The sequence below is a fragment of the Scyliorhinus torazame genome, chromosome 18 (genome assembly GCF_047496885.1).
Source record: "Scyliorhinus torazame isolate Kashiwa2021f chromosome 18, sScyTor2.1, whole genome shotgun sequence".
NCBI classification, from domain to species: Eukaryota; Metazoa; Chordata; class Chondrichthyes; order Carcharhiniformes; family Scyliorhinidae; genus Scyliorhinus; species Scyliorhinus torazame.
In genome coordinates, this window is record NC_092724.1 from 153,934,842 (window position 1) to 153,957,474 (window position 22,633).

A 22,633-nucleotide genomic window follows, 5' to 3' on the forward strand; every position below is an offset into this window, starting at 1 on the left:
TGATCCTGGCTCTGGGTCACTGTCCGTGTGAAGTTTGCACATTCTCCCCGTGTTTGCGTGGGTTTCGCCCCCACAACCCAAAGATGTGCAGGCTAGGTGGATTGGCCACGCTAAATTGCCCCTTAATAGGAAAAATGAATTGGGTACTCTAAATTTATTTTTTTTAAAGAGTATATTCAAGGGCTTGTCACCTGTCATTACTTTTTGTTTGAAGGGGCTTGAATCCTGACTCACTCTTGCACATTTCACAAGTTTTCCAGTTGAACACACCATCAGCCTCAACTATAGTCATATCAGTGGTTCCATGCTGGCTACTATCCCTGTCCAGTAGACTGGCACTTAAGATATAAGTGGCAATGCTAACATCAAGATTTTCTATTGGTTTAGAAACATGCATAGAAAATAGAAGCAGGAGGAGGCCATTCGGCCCTTCGAGCCTGCTCCGTCATTCATTATGATCATCAAGTTCAATAGCCTGATCCCTCAGAAGGATGACCTTTTCTTAGTTTGGGATGGCAATGAGGACTTCATCAAGGTCAGAAGAGAACTTTTCCTAAACATCTTCACCTGAGGAAGGAGCGGCGCTCCGAAAGCTAGTGTTTGAAACAAACCTGTTGGACTTTAACCTGGTGTTGTAAGACTTCTCACTATCTTTACTGGAGTCAAGGGTTGGGCTGTAAACACTGACGTTGGTTACAGTTGAGCTGCAGGTGAAGGGTCACAAAGCCTTTAATTTATACAACTGGGGAATTCTAGCAGTGCATCGAAGATCCTACTACAGATGGCAAAGCCAACTCTGTGGTCACGAGGGTCTTTGTCAGCCTTTCCTTTAGAACACGTATCCCCGGCTTGTTCCTTCAGCTGCCCCTCCCGAGAAAGCCAGGTCTCACGGAGGGCGGGTGCGTCAATTTGGAGTCTTGGTTCACTTCTGGACAGTCACTCTGGAGATTATCCATGGGTGCTCTAACATTCCAAGTTGCAAAATTTAAATTTTTCTTTCCTTGACCACAAAGTTGGAGATTCTGCAGGGTGGGGTTTCCCCAGCATGGAGAAAGTGGGACACCCTATTTTAAGGTCACTTCCTCTTACCCCCGCCTTCCCAATTGGGAGTGAGCAGAGGGTATCCTGAAGAGGACTGCTCAGTCACAGACGATGCTACCCAAAGACACATCTGGCCCAATACAGGTGTACATCGGCCTTCATGCATCTGTCGCCTGTGTGCAGATTCTTTTTTTTTTAATTTAGAGTATCCAATTATTTTTTATTCCAACTATGGGGTATTTAGCGTGGCCAATCCACCTACCCTGCACATCTTTTGGGTTGTGCGGGAGGGGGTGAGGCCCACGCAGACACGGGGAGAATGTGCAAACTCCACACGGACAGTGACCCAGGGCTGGGATCGAACCTGGGACCTCGGCGGCGTGAGGCAGCAGTGCTAACCACTGCGCCACCGTGCCGCCCACTGTGTGCGGATTCTTGACTGGGGTCTCCCAGGTTTACAGTCTTGTCCCCGTCGCCAATTCTCCATCGGATTTGGAAAATGAACCCTGGTAGTTATTTCTTTCATGCGGGGATCTCGGGGCACTGTCATTGTCCGCACAATATTGGCAGCTTTGTGAGTAAATTTTGATGTTGTGTTTCATCCGCAGGACACAAAGGCCTCAGTTTAACATCTCATCCCATGGATGCTCCTATCCATTCAGTGCAAAGAATAACACAGGAATCACTGTCCGGTTGTCTTTATATTTGGCTATGGTGAGCGGGTTGCTCACTTTTCTTTGACAAAGGGTCATCTGGACTCGAAACGTGAGCTCTTTTCTCTCCCTACAGATGCTGCCAGACCTGCTGAGATTTTCCAGCATTTTCTCTTTGATTGCAGGCAAATCTGGCACTGCCAGGCAGAGCACTCTGACAGTACCAGGGTGGCACTGGCAGGCTGCCATGGCGGCACTGCCAGGGTGACAGGTTGGCAGTGCCAGGGTGCCCAGGGGGGAAGTGCCAAGGGGCCATCCTTCCCTGGCCCCGATCACCCGAGGGCCTCCAGTGGCCTGGGAGACCCCCTCAGGTGCTGTTACGGCCAGCCACATTTATGTCACCCTGGAGGTCACCCAGGATCATTTATATGTTGAGATCTGGATCTCGTTGAGTTGGGTGAATCAAGATTGGCCTGGCGCGGAGCCCGATATGGGGCTCACACACGATTCGGCCATTACAACCAGATCTGCGCCAGGCACAACGGGGGGTCGCTGAATCACACCCCATATTTCAGAGAAAACAAATAGGGCAAGAGGGTAACATTATACTGATGGGGTTAACTGAAGAAGGGTGGGTGGAGTCACATGTGTAGATCAGATGGGCTGAATGGCTTTGTCTGGGTAGTAAATCCTGTTCATTCAAATGTAAGACAAGACCAATAAAGCAAAACGAAAAGTCTGGAGTCTCGACTTCACACACCAACACAACGCACCAAAGTGGTTGTCGTAAGATTGTTTTAATTCCATTACAAAAAAAAAACATGCGATTAGGAGACAGTATTTACAATTTATAAAGAAACATATTTAGCTCTCTGCCTGCATAACACTTATAAATATGATTTACATAATAAAATAAATATGTAAAATTACCAACGTAGCACAGGTTTAAGGTTGTTAAAATATACACAGCATTATAGTTTGCATCAGTTTTGACCTTCGCATTTCCTGCTTGAATCCCACTATCCTGTTTGACATTGTTAACCTAAAGGGAAAGGAATCCGTTTTTCTGTGTTTTATCTTCTTGTTTTATGATCCAATCTGGGAGGACCCTCCGTTGCTGAGAAAGACCCGCAGTCGTGACGTTCACGTTTCGTTGATCAATCCAGTGCTTTCCACCACTTTGTATTTTGTTTGTGTCCATGCAGGTTTTGCTGTGAGAGATTGTCGAGTTCCCTTCGGAAAAGCCTGCCTGCTCCTCCACTGCGTGTGGACTTCCCCACCTTCTCCCCCCTCTGATGAACGCACTCAGAAAAGTCTCGTCAGTCCCGATGCTCGGACATTTTAGCTCCCGCTGCTCAGCATCCCGAGTAGTTTGCTAACCTCCATGCCTTGCTGCTGGGCCATCTTCTGTATGTCAAAACCCATGTGCATTAGGAACTGTATAACAGTCATCTCCTGACCCGTGTACTGGTCTCTGATGGTGGGGCAGGTCGGGTTACAGTGTGGCCAGTGGCAGCCATCGGTCAGGTGAATCGGACAGCCTTTCATTGAGTTCTTCCCATTCCTGTTCCCATCTTGGAGGCTCCTATCCCAGCAGTGCAGTGCCCGGGGCAAGGATATCCCCTTCACTTGGAGGTTCAACCAATAGCTGCAAATGAAAGGTGGAATGTAACATTACACTCGGAAAGAAACATTGATACATTTCCCACCAACAACTCCCAGGTGATGCTTCGGATTTCCACCGCACCGTCTCATTTTAACAATGCTGAGCCTGATTTGACTGAAGTAGATAAGATCCTGAGGCATCTCGGCAGGGGGGTGGGGTGGGGGGGGTGGGTGTTCAATTGTGGCCTCGGGTGACTGTCTGTGGGGAGTCTGCACGTTCTCCCCGTGTCTGCGTGGGTTTCCTCCGGGTGCTCCGGTTTCCTCCCACAGTCCAAAGACGTGCAGGTTAGGTGGATTGGCCGTGCTAAATTGCCTCTTAGTGTCCAAATATGTATAGGTTTGGTGGTGTTATGGGATTACGAGGATAAGGTGGCGGAGTGAGCCGAGGTAAACTGCTCTGTCAGAGGGTCGGTGCAGACTTGATGGGCTGAATGGCCTCTTTCTACATTGTAGGAATTTTATGGTCCTACTGTCCTGGCAAATGTTTTTCCCTGAACCAGGGCATTCCAGATCAGATTAAAGCTCATTAACTTTCCTGTTGCTGATATGCTGCAGTATACACACTGGCTATTACATTGCCTACATAACAAGAGGGAATGCATTTCAAAGGTTTTTCTTGAAGCACTTTGGTGATTGGTCAGAGGTAGTCTCGGCTCTGGGTATCATTGTTGTTCAGCTGCTAACCTGGTTTGTACCTTTAAGACCAAGCCAATAATTAATCATAGCCAATTTTAAACTCTGAAAACATTGAGGAGCACTTGAACTGTTTGGAAATGTAAGTTTAACAACCAGAGATCCTTTTTTATGTTGATCATTTTGCGCCTCTAACCAATAATGATCTCTGGACAGAGGGGATGGTGTATAACATCTGGACAGTGAGGATGGTGTATAACATCTGGACAGTGGGAATGGTGTATGACATCTGGACAGTGAGGATGGTGTATAACATCTGGACAGTGAGGATAGTGTATAACATCTGGACCACGGGGGATGGTGCATACCACCTGGACCACGGGGGTGGTGCATAACATCTGGACAGCGAGGATGGTGTATAACATCTGGACTACGGGGATGGCGCATAACACCTGGACAGTGAGGATGGTGTCTAACATCTGGACAGTGGGGAATAGTGTCTAACATCTGGACCACAGGGGATGGTGCATAACATCTGGACAGTGGGGGTGGTGTATAACATCTGGACAGAGGGGATGGTGTATAACATCTGGACAGAGGGGATGGTGTATAGCATCTGGACAGTGGGGATGGTAAATAACACCTGGACAAGTAAACATGGTGTATAACATCTGGACAGTGAGGGTGGTGTATAACATCTGGACAGTGAGGATGGTGTATAACATCTTGACAGTGAGGATGGTGTATAACATCTGGACAGTGAGGATGGCGTATAACATCTGGACAGCGAGGATGTCATATAACATCTGGACAGTGAGGATGGTGTATAACATCTGGACAGTGAGGATGGTGTATAACATCTGGACAGTGAGGATGGTGTATACCATCTGGACAGTGAAGATGGTGTATAACATCCAGAATGTGAGAATGGTGTATAACATCTGGACAGTGAGAATGGTGTATAACATCTGGAATGTGAGAATGGTGTATGACATCTGGAATGTAAAGGGCACTCATTACATGCAAATATTCGAGAGAGCAATTTTGGAACACATATTCTACTTTTTTGAAGAATGTTTCCTATATTTTCACCTATCCCTTGCCTTCTTTACTGAATAGTCTGTGTTGGTCACAGTTCAGAGATCAGTAATCAGAAACTTGTAGGTTTTTCTCTCCCCTGGATCAGAGGCACGATGTACTCTCACTGCTTTTTTTATTAATTTGATGCAAAGGACAGGGGTAACAGAAGCGAGAATATAAGACAGCGAATGTTTCAAAAGCAATGAGAGCCAGATCCAGTTAAATACGAAGGTACAAATTAGGCCATTCGGCCCCTCGAGCCTGTTTTGCCATTCTATGAGATGAAGGCTGAACTGATTGCGATTTCACCTCCAACTTCCTGCCCGACCCCCACAACCTTTGGCTCCTTGTCAGTAAAGATTCTATCAGCCTCATCCTTAAAAATATTTATTGACCCTGCCTCCACAGCTCTCTGGGAAAGAGAGTCCCAAAGATTCGGAGAGAAAAAATTCTTCTCATCTCATTTTAAATGAGTGATCCCTTATTTTTAAACTGTGTCTCTGCGATCCAGTATGTTTTATTTATGCTCTGAACACACTGACACATCTAAAACTGTTTCATGGAGAAATAATAGCTTCTAAAATGCAGTTACTGTTCTTTTTTTTCAAATAAATTTAGAGTGCCCAATTATTTTTTTTCCAATTAAGGGGCAATTTAGCGTGGCCAATCCACCCCCCCTGTAAATACTTTGGGTTGTGGGGGCGAGACCCACGCAGACACGGAGAGAATGTGCAAACTCCACACGGACAGTGACCCGGGGTCGGGATCATACCTGGGACCTCAGCGCTGTGAGGAGCGCTGTGAGGCAGCAGTGCTAACCACTGTGCTGCCCAACTGTTGTTACTTAACCAAAGTAAGATCAATGAAAGAATTATATGCTACACAATCTGATTCATTAATCTTGATGAATTTCTCCCGTAATTGCTGCTATCAATCTGTAAATTACCTTGGGAAATGTCCTTAGATCAAAGTAAGAAGTCTTACAACACCAGGTTAAAGTCCAACAGGTTTGTTTCGAATCACTAGCTTTCGGAGCACTGCTCCTTCCTCAGGTGAATGAAGAGGTAGGTTCCAGAAACATATATATATATAGACAAAGTCAAAGATGCAATATATAGACTTGTCTATACATATGTTTCTGGAACCCACCTCTTCATTCACCTGAGGAAGGAGCAGTGCTCCGAAAGCTAGTGATTCGAAGAAACCTGTTGGACTTTAACCTGGTGTTGTAAGACTTATTACTGTGCTCACCCCAGTCCAACACCGGCATCTCCACATCATGGCTTATATCAAAGGACATTGGTATAGGACATAAATAGAAGCTGCTATTGCTCCAATAACAAGGGGCTAATTTTTAACCAAGTAATTCAGTGTTTCTGCCAAAAAACATGCCCTGGGCCTGAATCTGGCGCTCATCGGGCAGGCGTGATCGCTGGGCTGATATGTACTTCCGGATACGGTCAGACCCCAACCGCGACTTCACACTGTTTGGCCAATTATCCTGGCAGCCAGTGTGAAACGTGTGCTTAGAAAGGTGTGGCGGTGCTGTGTCGGGCCGGGGAGGGGGCAAGCACCGAGCGAAGGGAAGGTAAGGGTGGGCGTTTACAACGCGCTCCCGGAAGGCTGCCCCGGAGCTGCCCCCGGGGCCGCAGTTGAAATGGGCTCAAAAGAAAAATGCTGCATCTACGCTGCAAATTCAAGCAACTGACGGCAGCAGACCTCACAGGATCTCAACTCTCAAACGTCGTCTTTTATTTTTGTATCACCCCGGACGTTTTTTATTCCACCCTGGAACACGTTTGTTACGGAAAAGGGGGGCCGCCTGACTGATTGGCACGTCCGGCAAAAGTAATAGTCCATGGGCCAATCTTTTGAGGTCCACCAACAAGATAGGAAACAAACTGAGGGACAAAGCGAAAAAGGGCCGGTCCTGTTAGGGGCATTGCCCGAACATAACAAAGATCAACAGAAAATTTAAAAAAACATCAAATAAGAGTGCAGTTCAAGGGGTTAATAACCCCAACCCCTGCAGTGCTCACCGCGCACAGACGGCCTCGATGGTTTTGTGGACACCGCTTGTCCTTTCCTCGGGACAAAGGTCAATGGGACACTTACAATCAACACCACTTGTTTCCATAATGGGCTCAATAGCTGGCGGGCATGATTCAGATTCCCATGGCCGCTGACGATTACGTGCGCGTGAATGTTGATGTTGGGTGCTGCTCGCCAGGCATCTTCTCGCACGTTACGGTCCCGGAAACATGCCCACTCAATCAACCGTAAGCAAGAGAAGCACGGGACGGGGGGGGGGGGGGGGGGGTTCGATGACAGATCGGGGCTCGGTACATTGTAAAAATGATGTGTAAAAAATTCTTCCTCACATCCCCATCTTGCAACATTACCCCCACCCCACTCACCCCTCACCCCAGACCCACCCACAACACTGGCATCTCTTTCCTAAAACCTCGAAGATCAATTCCAAATAGAATAATGAGAAACCGAAGTTTAGGGCAGGGATAGAAAGAATATTTCAACAAAAAAAAAAAAATATATATATATATATATATAAGTCAAAACAGGATTCAGCGATTTGGATTCTAAAGGAAAAGCTGCCTTGGATATACAACCGTTTCTGTTTTTCCTCCCTTTTTGCATCTTACCTTTTTGTGATAACTTCGTGAGATAAACACGCAGGTGCAAAAACAGCCCTGAAACCAGAAAAGATATTCAATGACTTACGTTGGAGCATAAAATTCACGTGCAATTCACATCCTCCATTAGCAAAAACTAAAATAAAAGCAAAATACTGCGGATGCTGAAAATCTGAAATAAAAACAGAAAATGCTGGATAAACTCAGCAGGCCTGGCAGCGTCTGTGGAGAGGGAAATAGAGTTGATTGTGTCTAGCCTGCATGACTCCTAATGCGGTTCTAAGGAAGGCATATTCGGTTGCAAACTACTGAAATAAAGACATTGCAGAAGTATGCTGGATTAAAAAAAAAATTAATTTAGAATACCCAATTCATTTTTTCCAATTAAGGGGCAATTTAGCGTGGCCAATACACCTACCCTGCACGTCTTTGGGGAGAATGTGCAAACTCCACATGGACAGTGACCCAGAGCCGGGATCGAACCTGGGACCTTGGCGCCATGAGGCAGCAGTGCTAAGCACTGTGCCACCGTGCTTCCCATATGCTGGATTTATGCCAGTATTTATTGATGTGAATTTTCCTTACTTGTCACAGCGTGCCAGAAAAACATATTATTGACACGATTAACTCATCTTAAAAGAGAGTAAGATAAAAAATATATGTTCAGGGATGGACTGTGGACTGTACAGATAGATATAGGCCGAGATCAAAAGATAAACATATTCAGGACATTATAACTTACTTACCTAGAAATAACCAGAGTTACAGGCCGGGATTCTCCGACCCCCCGCTGGGTCGGAGAATCCCCGGGGGGAGGCGCAAGTCCCGCCCCGCCAGCCCTTTGGCGCCGGCTGGAGCAGCAGGGACGACTCCAATGGCAACCTAGCCCCCTAGAAAGGTGAGAATTCCTCACCTTGGGGGGCTGTTGACGCCGGGGTTGTTGCCGCCGGCCTGGGGATATAGCCCCATTTTCAGAGAATCCCGCCGACAGAGTCATTCACAGCACAGAAGGAGGACATTCAGTCTATGCTGGCTCTTAGTGGAGCAAACCCCAGTTAGTCCCATTACGCCGCTCTATCCCTGTGGCCCTGGAAAGTTTATTTCCTTCAACTGCTCATCCAATTTCCTTGTGAAATCATTGATCCTTGTTTGCTTCCACCATTCCCGTCAGAGGAAAGTTCCAGGTAATTTCCACTCATCTCTCACATCTCCATCACGCAACATACACCCCCCCCCCCCAGGTTCAGCACAACCTGTTTGCTGTTGTGTTCAGTTCCTCTACTTCTGAAGCCCAGGGTTCCAGATGCTTTCCTGACCAGTCTCTCGGTATCTCTGCCACCATCAAAGATGTATGTATGCACATGAACGCCTTGGTCATCTGCAATGTACACTCTTCAGAACTGTGTCATTAACACTCTCCAGGCACTTCCTCCGAACCTCTGCAAGTCTTTAGCTGGAGACCCCGTTGTCCAGGCTTCCAAAGTGGAGGAATTCCCTGGTTACTCAGACAGCTTCTCCATACATGCCACCACCCCCCCTTAATAAGGACGCGGAGAGTCAACACCGAGTAAAATAAGAGACAAGGTTTATTTACAAGAGCGATGTGTACACGACCCGGTAGATCCCTAAAGGTTTCTAATCTGGTTAGTGCCTCTCTTGCTGTCCTTGTATACAGTAATTAACGAGAGACCCCGCCCCTAGCAGGGGAGCGCGTACTCCGCAAGGAGCATGGAGAAGTCAAGCATTCCCACCCCGTCGGTCCCGTGTGAGTTGTTACACCCCCTTGGTGTGGGAGGTGGGGGCCAAGATGTTACACCTCCTTGGTGTGGGAGGTGGGGCCAAAATGTTACACCCCCTTGGTGTGGGAGGTGGGGGCCAAGATCCAGTTCTCCATCCTGCTTCTGAAATTGAACAGAGCAGAAACCGGGTCCTCCAGCTTCATTCAGCCTACCCTGACCCCAGGAACTTGATCTTCTTTGTTTCTTCATCACAGCGTTCGCTGACTGCAGCTCAGCAGCCCATGGTCGGATAGGGAAGATTGGACGATCCACCTGTAAGGTGGACATTTGTGTTTGTGGGGGGCGGGGGGGGGGGGGCAGTTATTTCAAGCTGCCTTAGTCACTGCCTACACAGAGTAATACAATAAGAGCTCCCCCACCTCCTCGCCCACCAGCTAATCAAACATGGCACACTCCCTCTTGTTAATGCAGAAAGTTGCTCATAAAATAATTGTTCATTTTTCAGAGGCTAGTAACTGTACAAGGAAACGTTTTAACATCTAAGGATTTAACATGCTCACTGCGTCAAGGAGGTTGCAGAACTTACGGTACGTCCTTAAGAGTATTTTTCAGCTCTCGTCCCAGGTTCTGAATGTAGTTCCACTGTCCTTCTTGAACAGGTTGCCCCGTGAGATGCACATTATCGACTGTAAGCTGTGCTTCGTCAAAGAGCCACTGGACTACAAACAACGGACCTTTGAAAGAAGCGGAATTAAGTTAAGATTTCTCCATAAACCCATAGCTTCAGAAATATCTCACCATCCAGCGAATGCACAAGGATGGACATTAGGAAGGGCAGCACGGAGACGCAGTGGGTTAGCCCTGCTGCCTCACGGCGCCGAGGTCCCAGGTTCGATCCCGGCTCTGGGTCACTGTCCGTGTGGAGTTTGCACATTCTCCCCATGACTGCGTGGGTTTCACCCCCACAACCCAAAGATGTGCAGGGTAGGTGGATTGGCCACGCTAAACTGCCCCTTAATTGGAAGAAATTAATTGTGTACTCTAAATTTATTTTTTAAAAGGATGGACATTAGGAGAGGCTGGGATTAAACCCGCTTGTCCCAATCAAGTGGCAAAATCTAAAACCAATTATTTATAAATGCATTGCAACCCCAATTGCTGAGTTATCTGCTTCTCTGCAACAGAAATTCGAACCACACAGAATGGAAGGAGGAACGATTGTGGACTCTGGGTCTGTACTAGTTGGAGTTTAAAAGGATGAGGGGGGATCTCATTGAAACTTACAGAATACTAAGAGGCCTGGATAGAGTGGATGTGGAGAGGATGTTTCCACCAGCAGGGGGACAATAGAACCCGATGGCAGAGCCTCATACTGAAGGGACAATCCTTTAAAACAGAGATGAGGAGGAACTCTTCGCCGCAGAAGTCTGTGGAGGTCAAATCACTGAGTGTCTTTAAGACAGAGATAGATAGGTTCTTGATTAATAGGGGGATCAGGGGAGAAGGTAGGAGAATGGGATGAGAAACATATCAGCCATGATTGAATGGCGGTGCAGAGTCGATGGGCGAATGGCTTAGTTCTGCATTCTCTGACCTGCTGCCTTAGTCTTGTTCATTTAAAGTTGATCTTGGGATGTGGCTGTTGCCGGTTCGGGCACATTTATTGCCACTGACTTACTAGGTCACTTCATTACACCTCAATCACACAGTGCAGGATGAAGCGACACGCAGACCAGAGTGACAGGTACAAAAGCAAAATGTCGTGGATGCTGGAGATCTAACATAAAAACAGAAAGTGTTCATGGCGCCGAGGTCCCAGGTTCGACCCCGGCTCTGGGTGACTGTCCATAAGACCATAAGACATAGGAGCGGAAGTAAGGCCATTCGGCCCATCGAGTCCACTCCACCATTCAATCATGGCTGATTTCAACTCCATTTATCCCTGCTCTCTCTCCATAGCCCTTAATTCCTCGAGAAATCAAGAACTTATCAACTTCTGTCTTAAAGACACTCAACGTCCCGGCCTCCACCGCCCTCTGTGGCAATGAATTCCACAGACCCACCACTCTCTGGCTGAAGAAATTTCTCCTCATCTCTGTTCTAAAGTGACTCCCTTTTATTCTATGGTTGTGCCCCCGGGTCCTAGTCTCCCCTGCTAATGGAAACAACTTCCCTACATCCACCCTATCTAAGCCATTCATTATCTTGTAAGTTTCTATTAGATCTCCCCTCAACCTCCTAAACTCCAATGAATATAATCCCAGGATCCTCAGACATTCATCGTATGTTAGGCCTACCATTCCTGGGATCATCCGTGTGAATCTCCGCTGGACCCGCTCCAGTGCCAGTATGTCCTTCCTGAGGTGTGGGGCCCAAAATTGCTCACAGTATTCTAAATGGGGCCTAACTAATGCTTTATAAAGCTTCAGAAGTACATCCCTGCTTTTATATTCCAAGCCTCTTGAGATGAATGACAACATTGCATTTGCTTTCTTAATTACGGACTCAACCTGCAAGTTTACCTTTAGAGAATCCTGGACTAGGACTCCCAAGTCCCTTTGCACTTCAGCATTATGAATTTTGTCACCGTTTAGAAAATAGTCCATGCCTCTATTCTTTTTTCCAAAGTGCAAGACCTCGCACTTGCCCACGTTGAATTTCATCAGTCATTTCTTGGACCACTCTCCTAAACTGTCTAAATCTTTCTGCAGCCTCCCCACCTCCTCCATACTACCTGCCCCTCCACCTATCTTTGCATCATCTTTGCTTAGGGCAGCACGGTAGCATAGTGGTTAGCGCAATTGCTTCACAGCTCCAGGGTCTCAGGTTCAATTTCCGGCTTGGGTCACTGTCTGTGTGGAGTCTGCATGTTCTCCCCGTGTGTGCGTGGGTTTCCTCCGGGTGCTCCGGTTTCCTCCCACAGTCCAAAGATGTGCGGGTTAGGTGGATTGACCATGCTAAATTGCCCTTAGTGTCCAAAATTGCCCTTAGTGTCCAAAAATTGCCCTTAGTGTTGGGTGGGGTTACTGGGTTATGGGGATAGGGTGGTGTGGGCTTGGGTAGGGTGCTCTTTCCAAGAGCCGGTGCAGACTCGATGGGCCGAATGGCCTCCTTCTGCACTGTAAATTCTATGAAATCATCGGCAAACTTAGCCAGAATGCCCCCAGTCCCGTCATCTAGATCGTTAATATATAAAGAGAACAGCCGTGGCCCCAACACTGAACCCTTCGGGACAACACTCGTCACCGGTTGCCATTCCGAAAAAGATCCTTTTATCCCAACTCTCTGCCTTCTGCCTGACAGCCAATCGTCAATCCATGTTAGTACCTTGCCTCGAATACCATGGGCCCTTATTTTACTCAGCAGTCTCCCATGAGGCACCTTATCAAAGGCCTTTTGGAAGTCAAGACCGTGTGGAGTTTGCACATTCTCCCCATGTTTGCGTGGGTCGCACCCCCACAACCCAAAGATATGCAGGCTAGGTAGATTGGCCACACTAAATTGCCTCTTAATTGGGAAAAAAAATCAATTGGATACTCCAAAATTTATATTTAAAAAATAAAGAAATAACTAAAAACAGAAAGTGCTGGAAACTCTCAGCAGGTCTGGCAGCATCTGGGCGACACGGTGGCACAGTGGTTAGCACTGCTGCCTCACGGCGCCCAGGACCCGGGTTCAATCCCGGCTCTGGGCCACTGTCCATGTGGAGTTTGCACACTCTCCCCGTGTCTGCGTTGGTCTCACCCCCACAACCCAAAGTTTTGCAAGGCAGGTGAATTGGCCACGCTAAATTGCCCCTTAACAACAAATAAAGCATCTGTGGGAGAGAAAGAATGTTAATGCTTCAAGACCAACATGACTGTTCTTCAGAACACCTTAACTCAATCCATAAGCGTGACCCTGAACTTTCACTTGTGTGCCATTTCAATTCACCATTTTTCTCTGATGCTGACATTTCTGTCCTTGGCATGCTATGGTGTTTCAGTGAAGCCTATTGCAAGCTAGAGGAACAGAACTTCACCTTCCGATTAGGCACTTAAAGCCTTCTGGATTTAGCATTGAGTTCAACAGCTTCAGGCCATGAACCCTATCCTCCAATTTGAATCTTGCCCTCATGTCTTTGTTTTCCAACATTGTTGACCTTAATTCAACTCGTGATACATTCTGCTATTTTGCTTTCAAACAGTGCTGACCTTCATTCTGCTCTCAACACATATCCTGCACCAATGTGTTGCATCTTTAATACTATCATTAACCCTCCCTTCGCTTTGTCATCCAGGATATCTTTGTTCTTTAATCTCTCCTATCCCGCTTTCCCTTTTGTTCTACCTGCCTGTTATAACCTGCCTGCTTACCACTGGCTAGGGACTAATGGCAATCCCACAATCCTTAGGGAGTATGAGCTTCCCCAATGAGGGGGAGGCGGAGAAATCATTAGCAGAGTCCCTGCATAAATAGAGCTGGCCAGTATGGAACCAGCTAGAGCGGAGTGAGCAGCAAGGGAGTACTGCTGCTGTTGTATATCTATGTAATTGTAAATAAAGTTATTTCTTTCTATTCTACAAACTCGTGCTGGATTCTTCGTGGCCCTCACAAAACTGCCCCTTCCCACTTTTTCAACAGCAGAAAACCCATCACCTTCCCACCTCACTCCAGTCCCAAAGAAAGAGTCATAGTGGACTCGGTTAACTCGATTTTTCTATCCACAGGTGCTACCAGGCCTGCTGAGGTTATACAGCACTTTCTGTTTTTTTTATTACAAGTGACAGGTTGCCTTCTCTGAAGTGTACTAATGAACCAGTTGGGCTTTACGACAATCTTTATCTCCAGTTTTTCTAATCAGTGTGCACACATTCTCAGTTTAATGAAATAAAATTGTCATTTTATGATTTGAGCTCACAGCCTTCAAGTTACAAGGTTTTTTTTTATAATTAAGGGGCAATTTAGCGTGACCAATCCACCTAACCTGCACATCTTTGGGTTGTGGGGGTGAAACCCACGCAGACACGGGGAGAATGTGCAAACTCCACACGGACAGTGACCCAGGGCCGGGATTCGAACCCGGGTCCTCAGTGCCGTAGGCAGCAATGCTAACCACTGTGCCATGTGCCGCCGAACCTTCAAGTTACAAGTTGACTACACCATGGTACTCGCAGTGAAGGCGTTAACCCATCTAAGTGGATTAACATTGCTGACAAAGTAACAGAAGGAAAAAGATTACAGGTAGAGTTCTACAAATCCATCTTCAAATGTCTCTCTTCTCTTTGATGCTAAGTTACCGCTCCCACAGTGTTCAGATCAGAAGAGCATATTTACCATTGGGAAAGTGGAGGGTTTTCTGAGACCTTGCAGCCAGATTTATCTTGGATAATCAAAGGCTGTCTTATGGATCAGATAGACTTTGATTTTTTTCTTAAACTTACTTCTTAGAGTTGGGTATATTTTATACCCAAAGAAACAATTCCACTCTTCCCCTTCTCTGAACTGCTGCTTGCAAAGTTCAGGTACAACTCCATTCCAGTATCTGAAAACACAAAGGGTGTGTTTAATCATTGCACACTGTCACATAAGCTCAAAAATTCACAGAGAGGCGGCAAGGAGGCCTGTGAGCCACAAGCAACAAAACATCCTCAGGAATGGAATATCACATTGTCACGCTGGTACCCGCACACCGTTCATTGAACATACAGACACGGGTAGGCCATTCAGCCCCTCGAGCATGTACTGTCATTCAAATTAGACCGTGACTGCTCTGTATCGAGTCAACATTTTACCCTCCCTGGCTCAAAATTCCTTCCTACCTCTGTTCCCGTCTATGTTTCATTTGGCGCAGACATTAGCGGCACGATTTTTTCTGTTACCTTTTCGGGTTCAATGAAGATGGGTGACTGAGATGAATTGGTAGAAAGGAGCACTGAGAGCTATTTGCAAACTTGCCTCTTTTCTGCTTGTTTGACGTCTATCAATGTGTTGCCGTGGACAATGATTTTCAAGGTAATTCTTTTTTCCAATTAAGGGGCAATTTCGAGTGGCCAATCCACCTAGCCTGCACATTGTTGAATTGTGGGGGTGAGGCCCACACAGACACGGGGAAAATGTGCAAACTCCGCGCGGACAGTGACCCGGGGCTGGGATCGAACCCGGTCCTTGGCGCCGTGAGGCAGCAGTGCTAACCACTGCGCATTTTCAAGGTATCATTAACTGTTACGTACATGGGAGTGTCTTCTGGGACAATAGCATGATGCATCTTTGTAGAATTTTGCTTCTGCACTGAGAGTGCCTTCTTCAGGCTCCATCAATGATCTATCAGCCCAGGTACCCTGAACCGCTCGCTCTTTGTTCATTAAGAATGAAGTAGAGGTAGTAAATAGTAATCCTCATTGGTCCGAACACCAGTGATAACTCATTGATGCACATGGGTGCTTTAGCCTAATGTGAGTGACTCACCCAAAATCCCCTCATTGACAGGAGACGGTGAGGCCAGAAGATGCTTAAAGAACTTTAGTTATTAGCTTTGGAACAATATATTTCCAAGTCCATTATCACAGAATTGCTGTTATCAACAAAGGACCGACGAAGAAATAAATCAGGACTAAAGGTCATATCCTATTCCTATTCCGTGACAAATAGAAACTCACAAGGGGAAGGGATCATATCAAAAAGTCCGACCTTATTCCTTTCTTGATTGCTTCAGTTGGAGCGCATGATATTGTGTCAATGCAGTCAGTCCTCTGGTATTGTTTGTTGTCCAGGAACCAGCCCGAATCAGCCAGGCCGCGAACCTGAACTCCACGGACGCCCAACTCTTCCAGCTGCTCCGCCACTCTGTCCACGTTGAGGAGGACCCCTGTCCCCCCAGCACTAAACAGACAGACAAGCACTCCGATCAACAACGCCACAGCAAAAGAAAGAAAACAAAACCTACTTTTAAATAGGGTCTCTCGTGCCCGGAAGATGGGCCACAGCACTTTACAGCCCAATGGAGGACTTCTGAAAAGTGTGGACACCTTGGTGATGTAGATTACCATGGCGTGCACAGCAAGATCCCACACGCAGCAATGTGATTTTGACCAGATAACCTGATCGCTAGGGTGACCATTGGGCAGAATGTCCCCGCTATTCTTCAAAATAACAGCCTGGCACATCCAGTTGGAAGCCCTTGCATTTTAACTTCTCATCTGAAAGCTGAAAGAATGGTAATAATTCTTCTAAAGCCAAGTCACAAATGATTTTGCGCTCAGGTAAGAAGTACATGACTTTAGTTGTTAATCTCTTGTCAACATCATTTAACACAGCTCCCCCAAACAGGGAACATCAATCTACATAAAGTACACATTGATTGTTCATTAATCGCTTCTGACACTTCACAGGGATGTTTATCCAACAGATCACCCCAGGTAATGCTTCCCTGGGCTGTGCAGTGTCTGCTGCAGGACAAGCACATTGCAGAATTCTAACAAAGGCGATAAGACATTTGATTGAAACTCCATCTCCAATTATCACATTCTGCAGGTGTAAAATAACATCTGTGTCTGGCCTGGTTGATATAATCACTTATTTTTGACAGCCCCAGGAACACCCTTGGACTGAGTTGAGGAGGAATTCCACAAGTGCGAACTGATCGGAAATGAGCGACTCTTGAGTAACTCTATGTTTGATCTGAAGTGTATCAGTTTGGAATGGGGATAAAGACCACATGCTCAGTCCTGACAATGCATCAAATACTCTTGCTCTCCTTGGCCATTTGAGGGTGCAGCTCTTTTCTTTAATAAATTTAGAGTACCCAATTTTTTCTTTCAATTAAGGGGCAATTTAGCGTGGCCAATTAGCGTACCCTGCATATCTTTGGGTTGTGGGGTTGAGACCCACGCAGACATGAGGGAGAATGTGCGAACTCCGCACGGACAGTGACCCGGGGGCGGGAGCGAACTAGGGTCCTCAGCGCCGTGAGACAGCAGTGCTAACCACTGGGCCACCGTGCCACCCTTTGGGCTGGCTGTTCTGTTTGGAAAAAGCTCCAATAGCTAATGCGAGAACTCCATTGCCAATCCTACACATCAGCACAGCGCATAGAAACATATTTGCAACTCAATTTCTTTAAAGCAGGATTGTTGCCTCGCTAAAGTTATGGCACCCCCTCTTCTTGTACCGCGGTACACGGAACAGAATGGCAAAGTGCTGAAGTAAGGAGGTCACGTGCGCTGTGAAGACGCCATATGCACGGAGCCCCTCTTGTGTTTGTGCTTCCAGGGCTTTTAAATGGGTTCTATTTGAGGCTGGAATGTTAATAAATTGGGATGGGGAGATGGGAGGGAGATGCTGAGTTGCTCCAAACTTCATTTATTTGGTTTTGTGTTTTTTTAATCCACATCTGGAGAGACATGAGACCCACAAGGAGGTAATTAGGACCACATGGACCATAAAAATAAAAGGCAACAAACACGCAGAGGCTTTGAAGCGCCAGTATGAAAAATGTAACCGAAACTGATCAAAAAGAGCCAGCCTGAGTAACTCTAAATTTAATCTAAACAATGTCAGTTCCGAGGACATCGGAAGCTGTGAAATGGATGGACACGTGGCTGATGGAAATTTAATGAAGAGACGTGTGAAGTGATACATTTTGGTGGGCAGAATGAGGAGAGAACATAGAACATAGAGTGCAGAAGGAGGCCATTCGACCCATCGAGTCTACACCGACCCACTTAAACCCTCACCACACCCCCCCCCATCCCTGTAACAAATAACCCCTCCTAAGCTTTTTGGACACTAAGGGCAATTTAGCGCGGCCAATCCACCTAACCCGCACGTCTTTGGACTGTGGGAGGAAACCGGAGAGGCAATATAGAATCAGAGAATCCCTACACTGCAAAAGGAGGCCATTCAGCCCATCGAATCTGTACCGGTCCTTTTCAAGGAGCACCCTATCCAGGCCCACTCCCCCGCCCTATCCCTGTAACCCCCACCTAACCTGCACATCTTTGGACTGCGGGAGGAAACCGGAGCACCCGGAGGAAACCCACGTAAACGTGGGGAGAACGTGCAGGCTCGACACAGGCAGTCACCCAAGGCCGGAATTGAACCCGGGTCCCTGGCGCCGTGAGGCAGCAGTGCTAACCACTGCGCCACCGTGATGCCCCCTGCGGCAAAATGAAGGGTAAAATTCTAAAACGGTGCAAGAACTGAAGTTGTATGCGCACAAATCATTGACTATGGCAGGGCATGTGTAGAAAGTGGTTAAAAAGGCAGAACCAAGGATACTGGGCTTGGCAAGTAGAGGCATTTCATATTAGAGCAAGGCTGTTATGATGAACTTTTATGACACTCTGGTTTGACCTTAACTGGAGTCTTGAATCCTATTCTGGGCACTGCAGTTCAGGCATTGGAGAGGGTGCAGAGAAGATTTACGAGAGTGAGGGACTTCAGTTAGGTTGACAGGTTGGTGCTGGGGTTGTTCACTTCAGCGAGAAGCAGGTAGAGAGGAGATTTGACAGCGGTTCAAAATCATGATGGGTAGCTGGAGGGGGAAACTGTCCGCATTGGCAGAAGAATCGGGAGTCAGAGGTCACCGACTCAAGGTGATTGGCAAGAGGACCAACGCCAACATAAAGGAAAACTCCTCCGTCGCGAGTGGAGGCAGATTCAGCCGTGGTTTTTGAAAGGAAATTGTATAAGCTCCTGAACTGGAAAGAAATGACAGAACTGCGAGGAGAAGGCAGGGAACTGGGAGGAGTTGAGATGCTCCTGCAGAGAGGCAGGGGGTGTAACAGGCCAAAAGATCTTCTGTGCAGTAACCAGCATATGATTCCAGCTGTGGACAAGATTGTCATTATTATTTAGGTCGCGGTAAGGCCGGCACGGCGGCGCAATGGTTAGCACTGCTGCCTCACGGTGCTGCGGACCCGGGTTCGATCCCGGCCCTGAATTACTGTCCATGTGGAGTTTGCACATTCTCCCCATGTGTGCGTGGGTCTCACCCAGGATAGGTGAATTGGCCACGCTAAATTGCCCCTTAATTGGAAAAAAGAGAATTGGGTACTCTAAAATTATATTTTAAAAAACAATATTATTTCGGTAGCAGCGAGCTATTTAAAAATTGCTTATGCAACGGCGGACAAGCAGTTAGAGAGCACACTTTTCAGAATTTATACTCCCGGAGTCTGTACTTGTAAATATCCCTCTGCATTTGTTCAGGGTGCAGCAGCTCTGTGTATTGGACATGCCCGCAAAGGCATGCTTAGTTCTTCAAAAATCAACGCAGTCCTGCATTGAAACTTTTGTTAGACGGCTGCCAATAGACAGTTAGTACATTCTGTTAATTTCATAGTCATAGCTTAAATTGAGGAGCGGAGCAGGACTTTAAAGAAGTCTTTGTGGAAGAGATCTTTCTTGTTTTTTAAAATAAATTTAGAGTACCCAATTCTTTTTTTTTTTCAATTAAGGGGCAATTTAGTGTGCCCAAGGGTGGTACGGTGGCGCAGTGGTTAGCACTGTTGCCTCACGGCGCCGTGGACCCGGGTTTGATCTCGGCCCCGGGTCACTGTCCATGTGGAGTTTGCACATTCTCCCCGTGTCTGCGTGGGTCTCACCCCCACAACCCAAAGATGTGCAGGGTAGGTGGATTTAGCGCGGCCAATCCACCTAACTTGCACATCTTCCAGTTGTGGGAGACACAGGGAGAATGTGCAAACTCCGCACAGACAGTAACCCAAGAGATCTTTCCAACATTTCCTGATTTGCTCTCAAGCGAATTTTGCGGCTGAATGCAGCCTCACATCAGGTGTGTCCACAGACCGTTGCAGCAAAAGATAGTATTTCATCCTCTCAATATTTGGAAAACCTTTAAGGTGGCGAGGGTGGTGGGGGGGGGGGGGGGGGGGGGGGGGGAGAGGAGCCTGCATCTGTGAACAGAATGTAATTACTCCATTTATCAAATTAAAATTCTTTAATGTGAAAGGCAGCTTTTGCTATTCTTTTGCTAAACTTCTGATTATTTCTAACTATCAAATACATACAGGGATATAGGGATAATGTGGGAAAAGGACATTGAAGTAGATCTTCGGCCATGTTGGTACTGAATGGCGTAGCAGACTCGATGGGCTGTTTTAAAGACCTGGGAGTCCACACCAAGTAAAATAAGGAACAAAGTTTCATTTACACAAACGATATATAGACAAGCAGGTAGTTCCCGATCGGGTTCCTCTCTCTGGTCGGTGCCTTATTGGCTAACCTTTTATACATTGGCTAATTGAGATATCCCACCCCCTAGCGGGCGGGGCTCGTACTCCGCAAGGAGCACGGGGAAGACCAGCATTCCCACCCCGTGGATTCCATGTGGGATATCACAGGCTGAATGGCTTTTTCGTGCTCCTATGTCCCTAAAGGGATTTGTACCAAAGATTTCCCATGTTTGAAGTGCTTTAACAATGTGCAAAGCGGACTGAGTACATATTAAATAATAGTTGGTTTCTTTTTTTAAAAGATCTGCATTTGTATAGCGCCTTTCACAATCTCAGATGTTTTACAGTCAGTAAAGCACCCTACATTTCAACAGTGACCACACTTCAAAAATAACTTTTACTGGTCGTAGAGTGCTTTTGAATGTCCTCTGACCAAGAAAGGTGCCGTACAAATGAAAGTATTCCTTTATTTAAAAGTGATTATTTTACATACACATTTATCAGCTCTCGAGGTATGTCACCAGCCACTTTTTTCGGACTCAGAACCTTAAAATGTTGAGAAACATTTGCCCAGTCCAATATCTGCTGACAAATAAGCTTCATACTTGTTAAAACTACCCTCATGTTACTAAAATATTTGTACAGAACTGGGTCTTAGAACTAACAACCCATTTCTACTCATCATACACTCTGCTGAATCCACACTTTTCCTCTACCATGGTAGCACGGTAGCACAGTGGATGGCGCTTTGAAGCAACAGTGCTAACCACGGTCCCAGGTTCGATTCCCGGCTTGGGTCACCGTCTGTGTGGAGTCTGCACGTTCTCCCCGTGCCTGCGTGGGTTTCCTCCGGGTGCTCCGGTTTCCTCCCACAAGTCCCGAAAGACGAACTTGTTCGGTGAATTGGACATTCTGAATTCACCCTCCATGTACCTGAACAATCGCCGGAATGTGGCGACTAGGGGCTTTTCACAGTAACTTCATTGCAGTGTTAATGTAAGCCCACTTGTGACAATAAATACGATTATCATTATAACTATCTCTTTGCAGCACGCGATCAGGTCAATACTCTGGCCCACGTCTCTGACCTGCCTTGATCACTTTCACCTCCCTCCCACCTGATTATGCCTCGGGCCGGTTGTGAAAGCCAACCCTTTTCACACTCGGACGCCCCGCCGCCTTCGCCAAGGGCCACCATGCCACAGGACCTTACTCAGGGACCGCAGGTACTTGATGTAATGACTCAACACTCACCAGAAAAAAGAATGCCAGCGCAACAAACTAGAGGAAGGATAAAAAAAACAACCAGTTGAGGTACATTCTCAGTAATTAAAGGACGTGCTCGGGTCCTGTAATGAAATGAATGATGACAGCTGTGCTGCCATCGCCTTTTAAGAAATATCAAAACAGCTGCCCTGGCTGCTGTTCAACGTGTGTGTACCAGCTGTGGTGAGAAACGTTAGGTTGCAAATTCCATGTGCACATCAATGAGTTGATGGAATGATGTCACATGTTGCCTGTATTCGTGGAAGCGACATCAGTGCTCCAAGAGACAAAAAGGTTTATAGATTTTTGGGTTTAATTATCAAAGAAGAGCCTTAAAATGTGATTGCTCGTTGATTGGGTTCATAGGGATAAAGGTATTGCACCTTTATTCCTTGTGTGAAGTTAATCATCGCATTTCACTAGTATACTGGTTTGTTAAACTATGGGTGGATTAAATCAAGATGGTGGACCCATTTACTTTTCCCAGTCTCACTGATACATTTGCGCATGTGCAAAGGTTAGTTCGAATGAAAGTGTTCAATTTCGGATTCAATAAACTGGGGAGAATCAGAGTTGGGAGCTTCGAAATATATGAAGAAAAGCGTTCTCATATATTTCAGGAGTCTTTGTACCTAATTGCATAATAGTAATAATAGTGATTACGACACAGCCACATAAAACAGTGTTTTCCCCTGGAAAGGGTTAGCAGACTGTTAAAGGCAATTCCT

The 22,633-nt window shown here is 46.6% G+C and overlaps 1 protein-coding gene across 1 annotated transcript in view; it reads right to left on the reverse strand.

Annotated features, from left to right (window-relative positions):
- Window positions 1-2,445: 2,445 nt before the first annotated feature.
- notum1a (notum, palmitoleoyl-protein carboxylesterase a) overlaps window positions 2,446-22,633 on the reverse strand; it is a 53,658-nt gene continuing 33,470 nt past the window's right edge. Inside the window, exons 7-11 of the mRNA XM_072483641.1 lie at window positions 16,132-16,323; window positions 14,886-14,986; window positions 10,049-10,196; window positions 7,733-7,780; window positions 2,446-3,342 (exon numbers count right to left, since the gene is read on the reverse strand). Of these exons, the coding sequence (XP_072339742.1) occupies window positions 3,036-3,342; window positions 7,733-7,780; window positions 10,049-10,196; window positions 14,886-14,986; window positions 16,132-16,323 (796 nt within the window). The 3' untranslated portion in view covers window positions 2,446-3,035. The remainder of the gene's footprint in view (window positions 3,343-7,732; window positions 7,781-10,048; window positions 10,197-14,885; window positions 14,987-16,131; window positions 16,324-22,633) is intronic.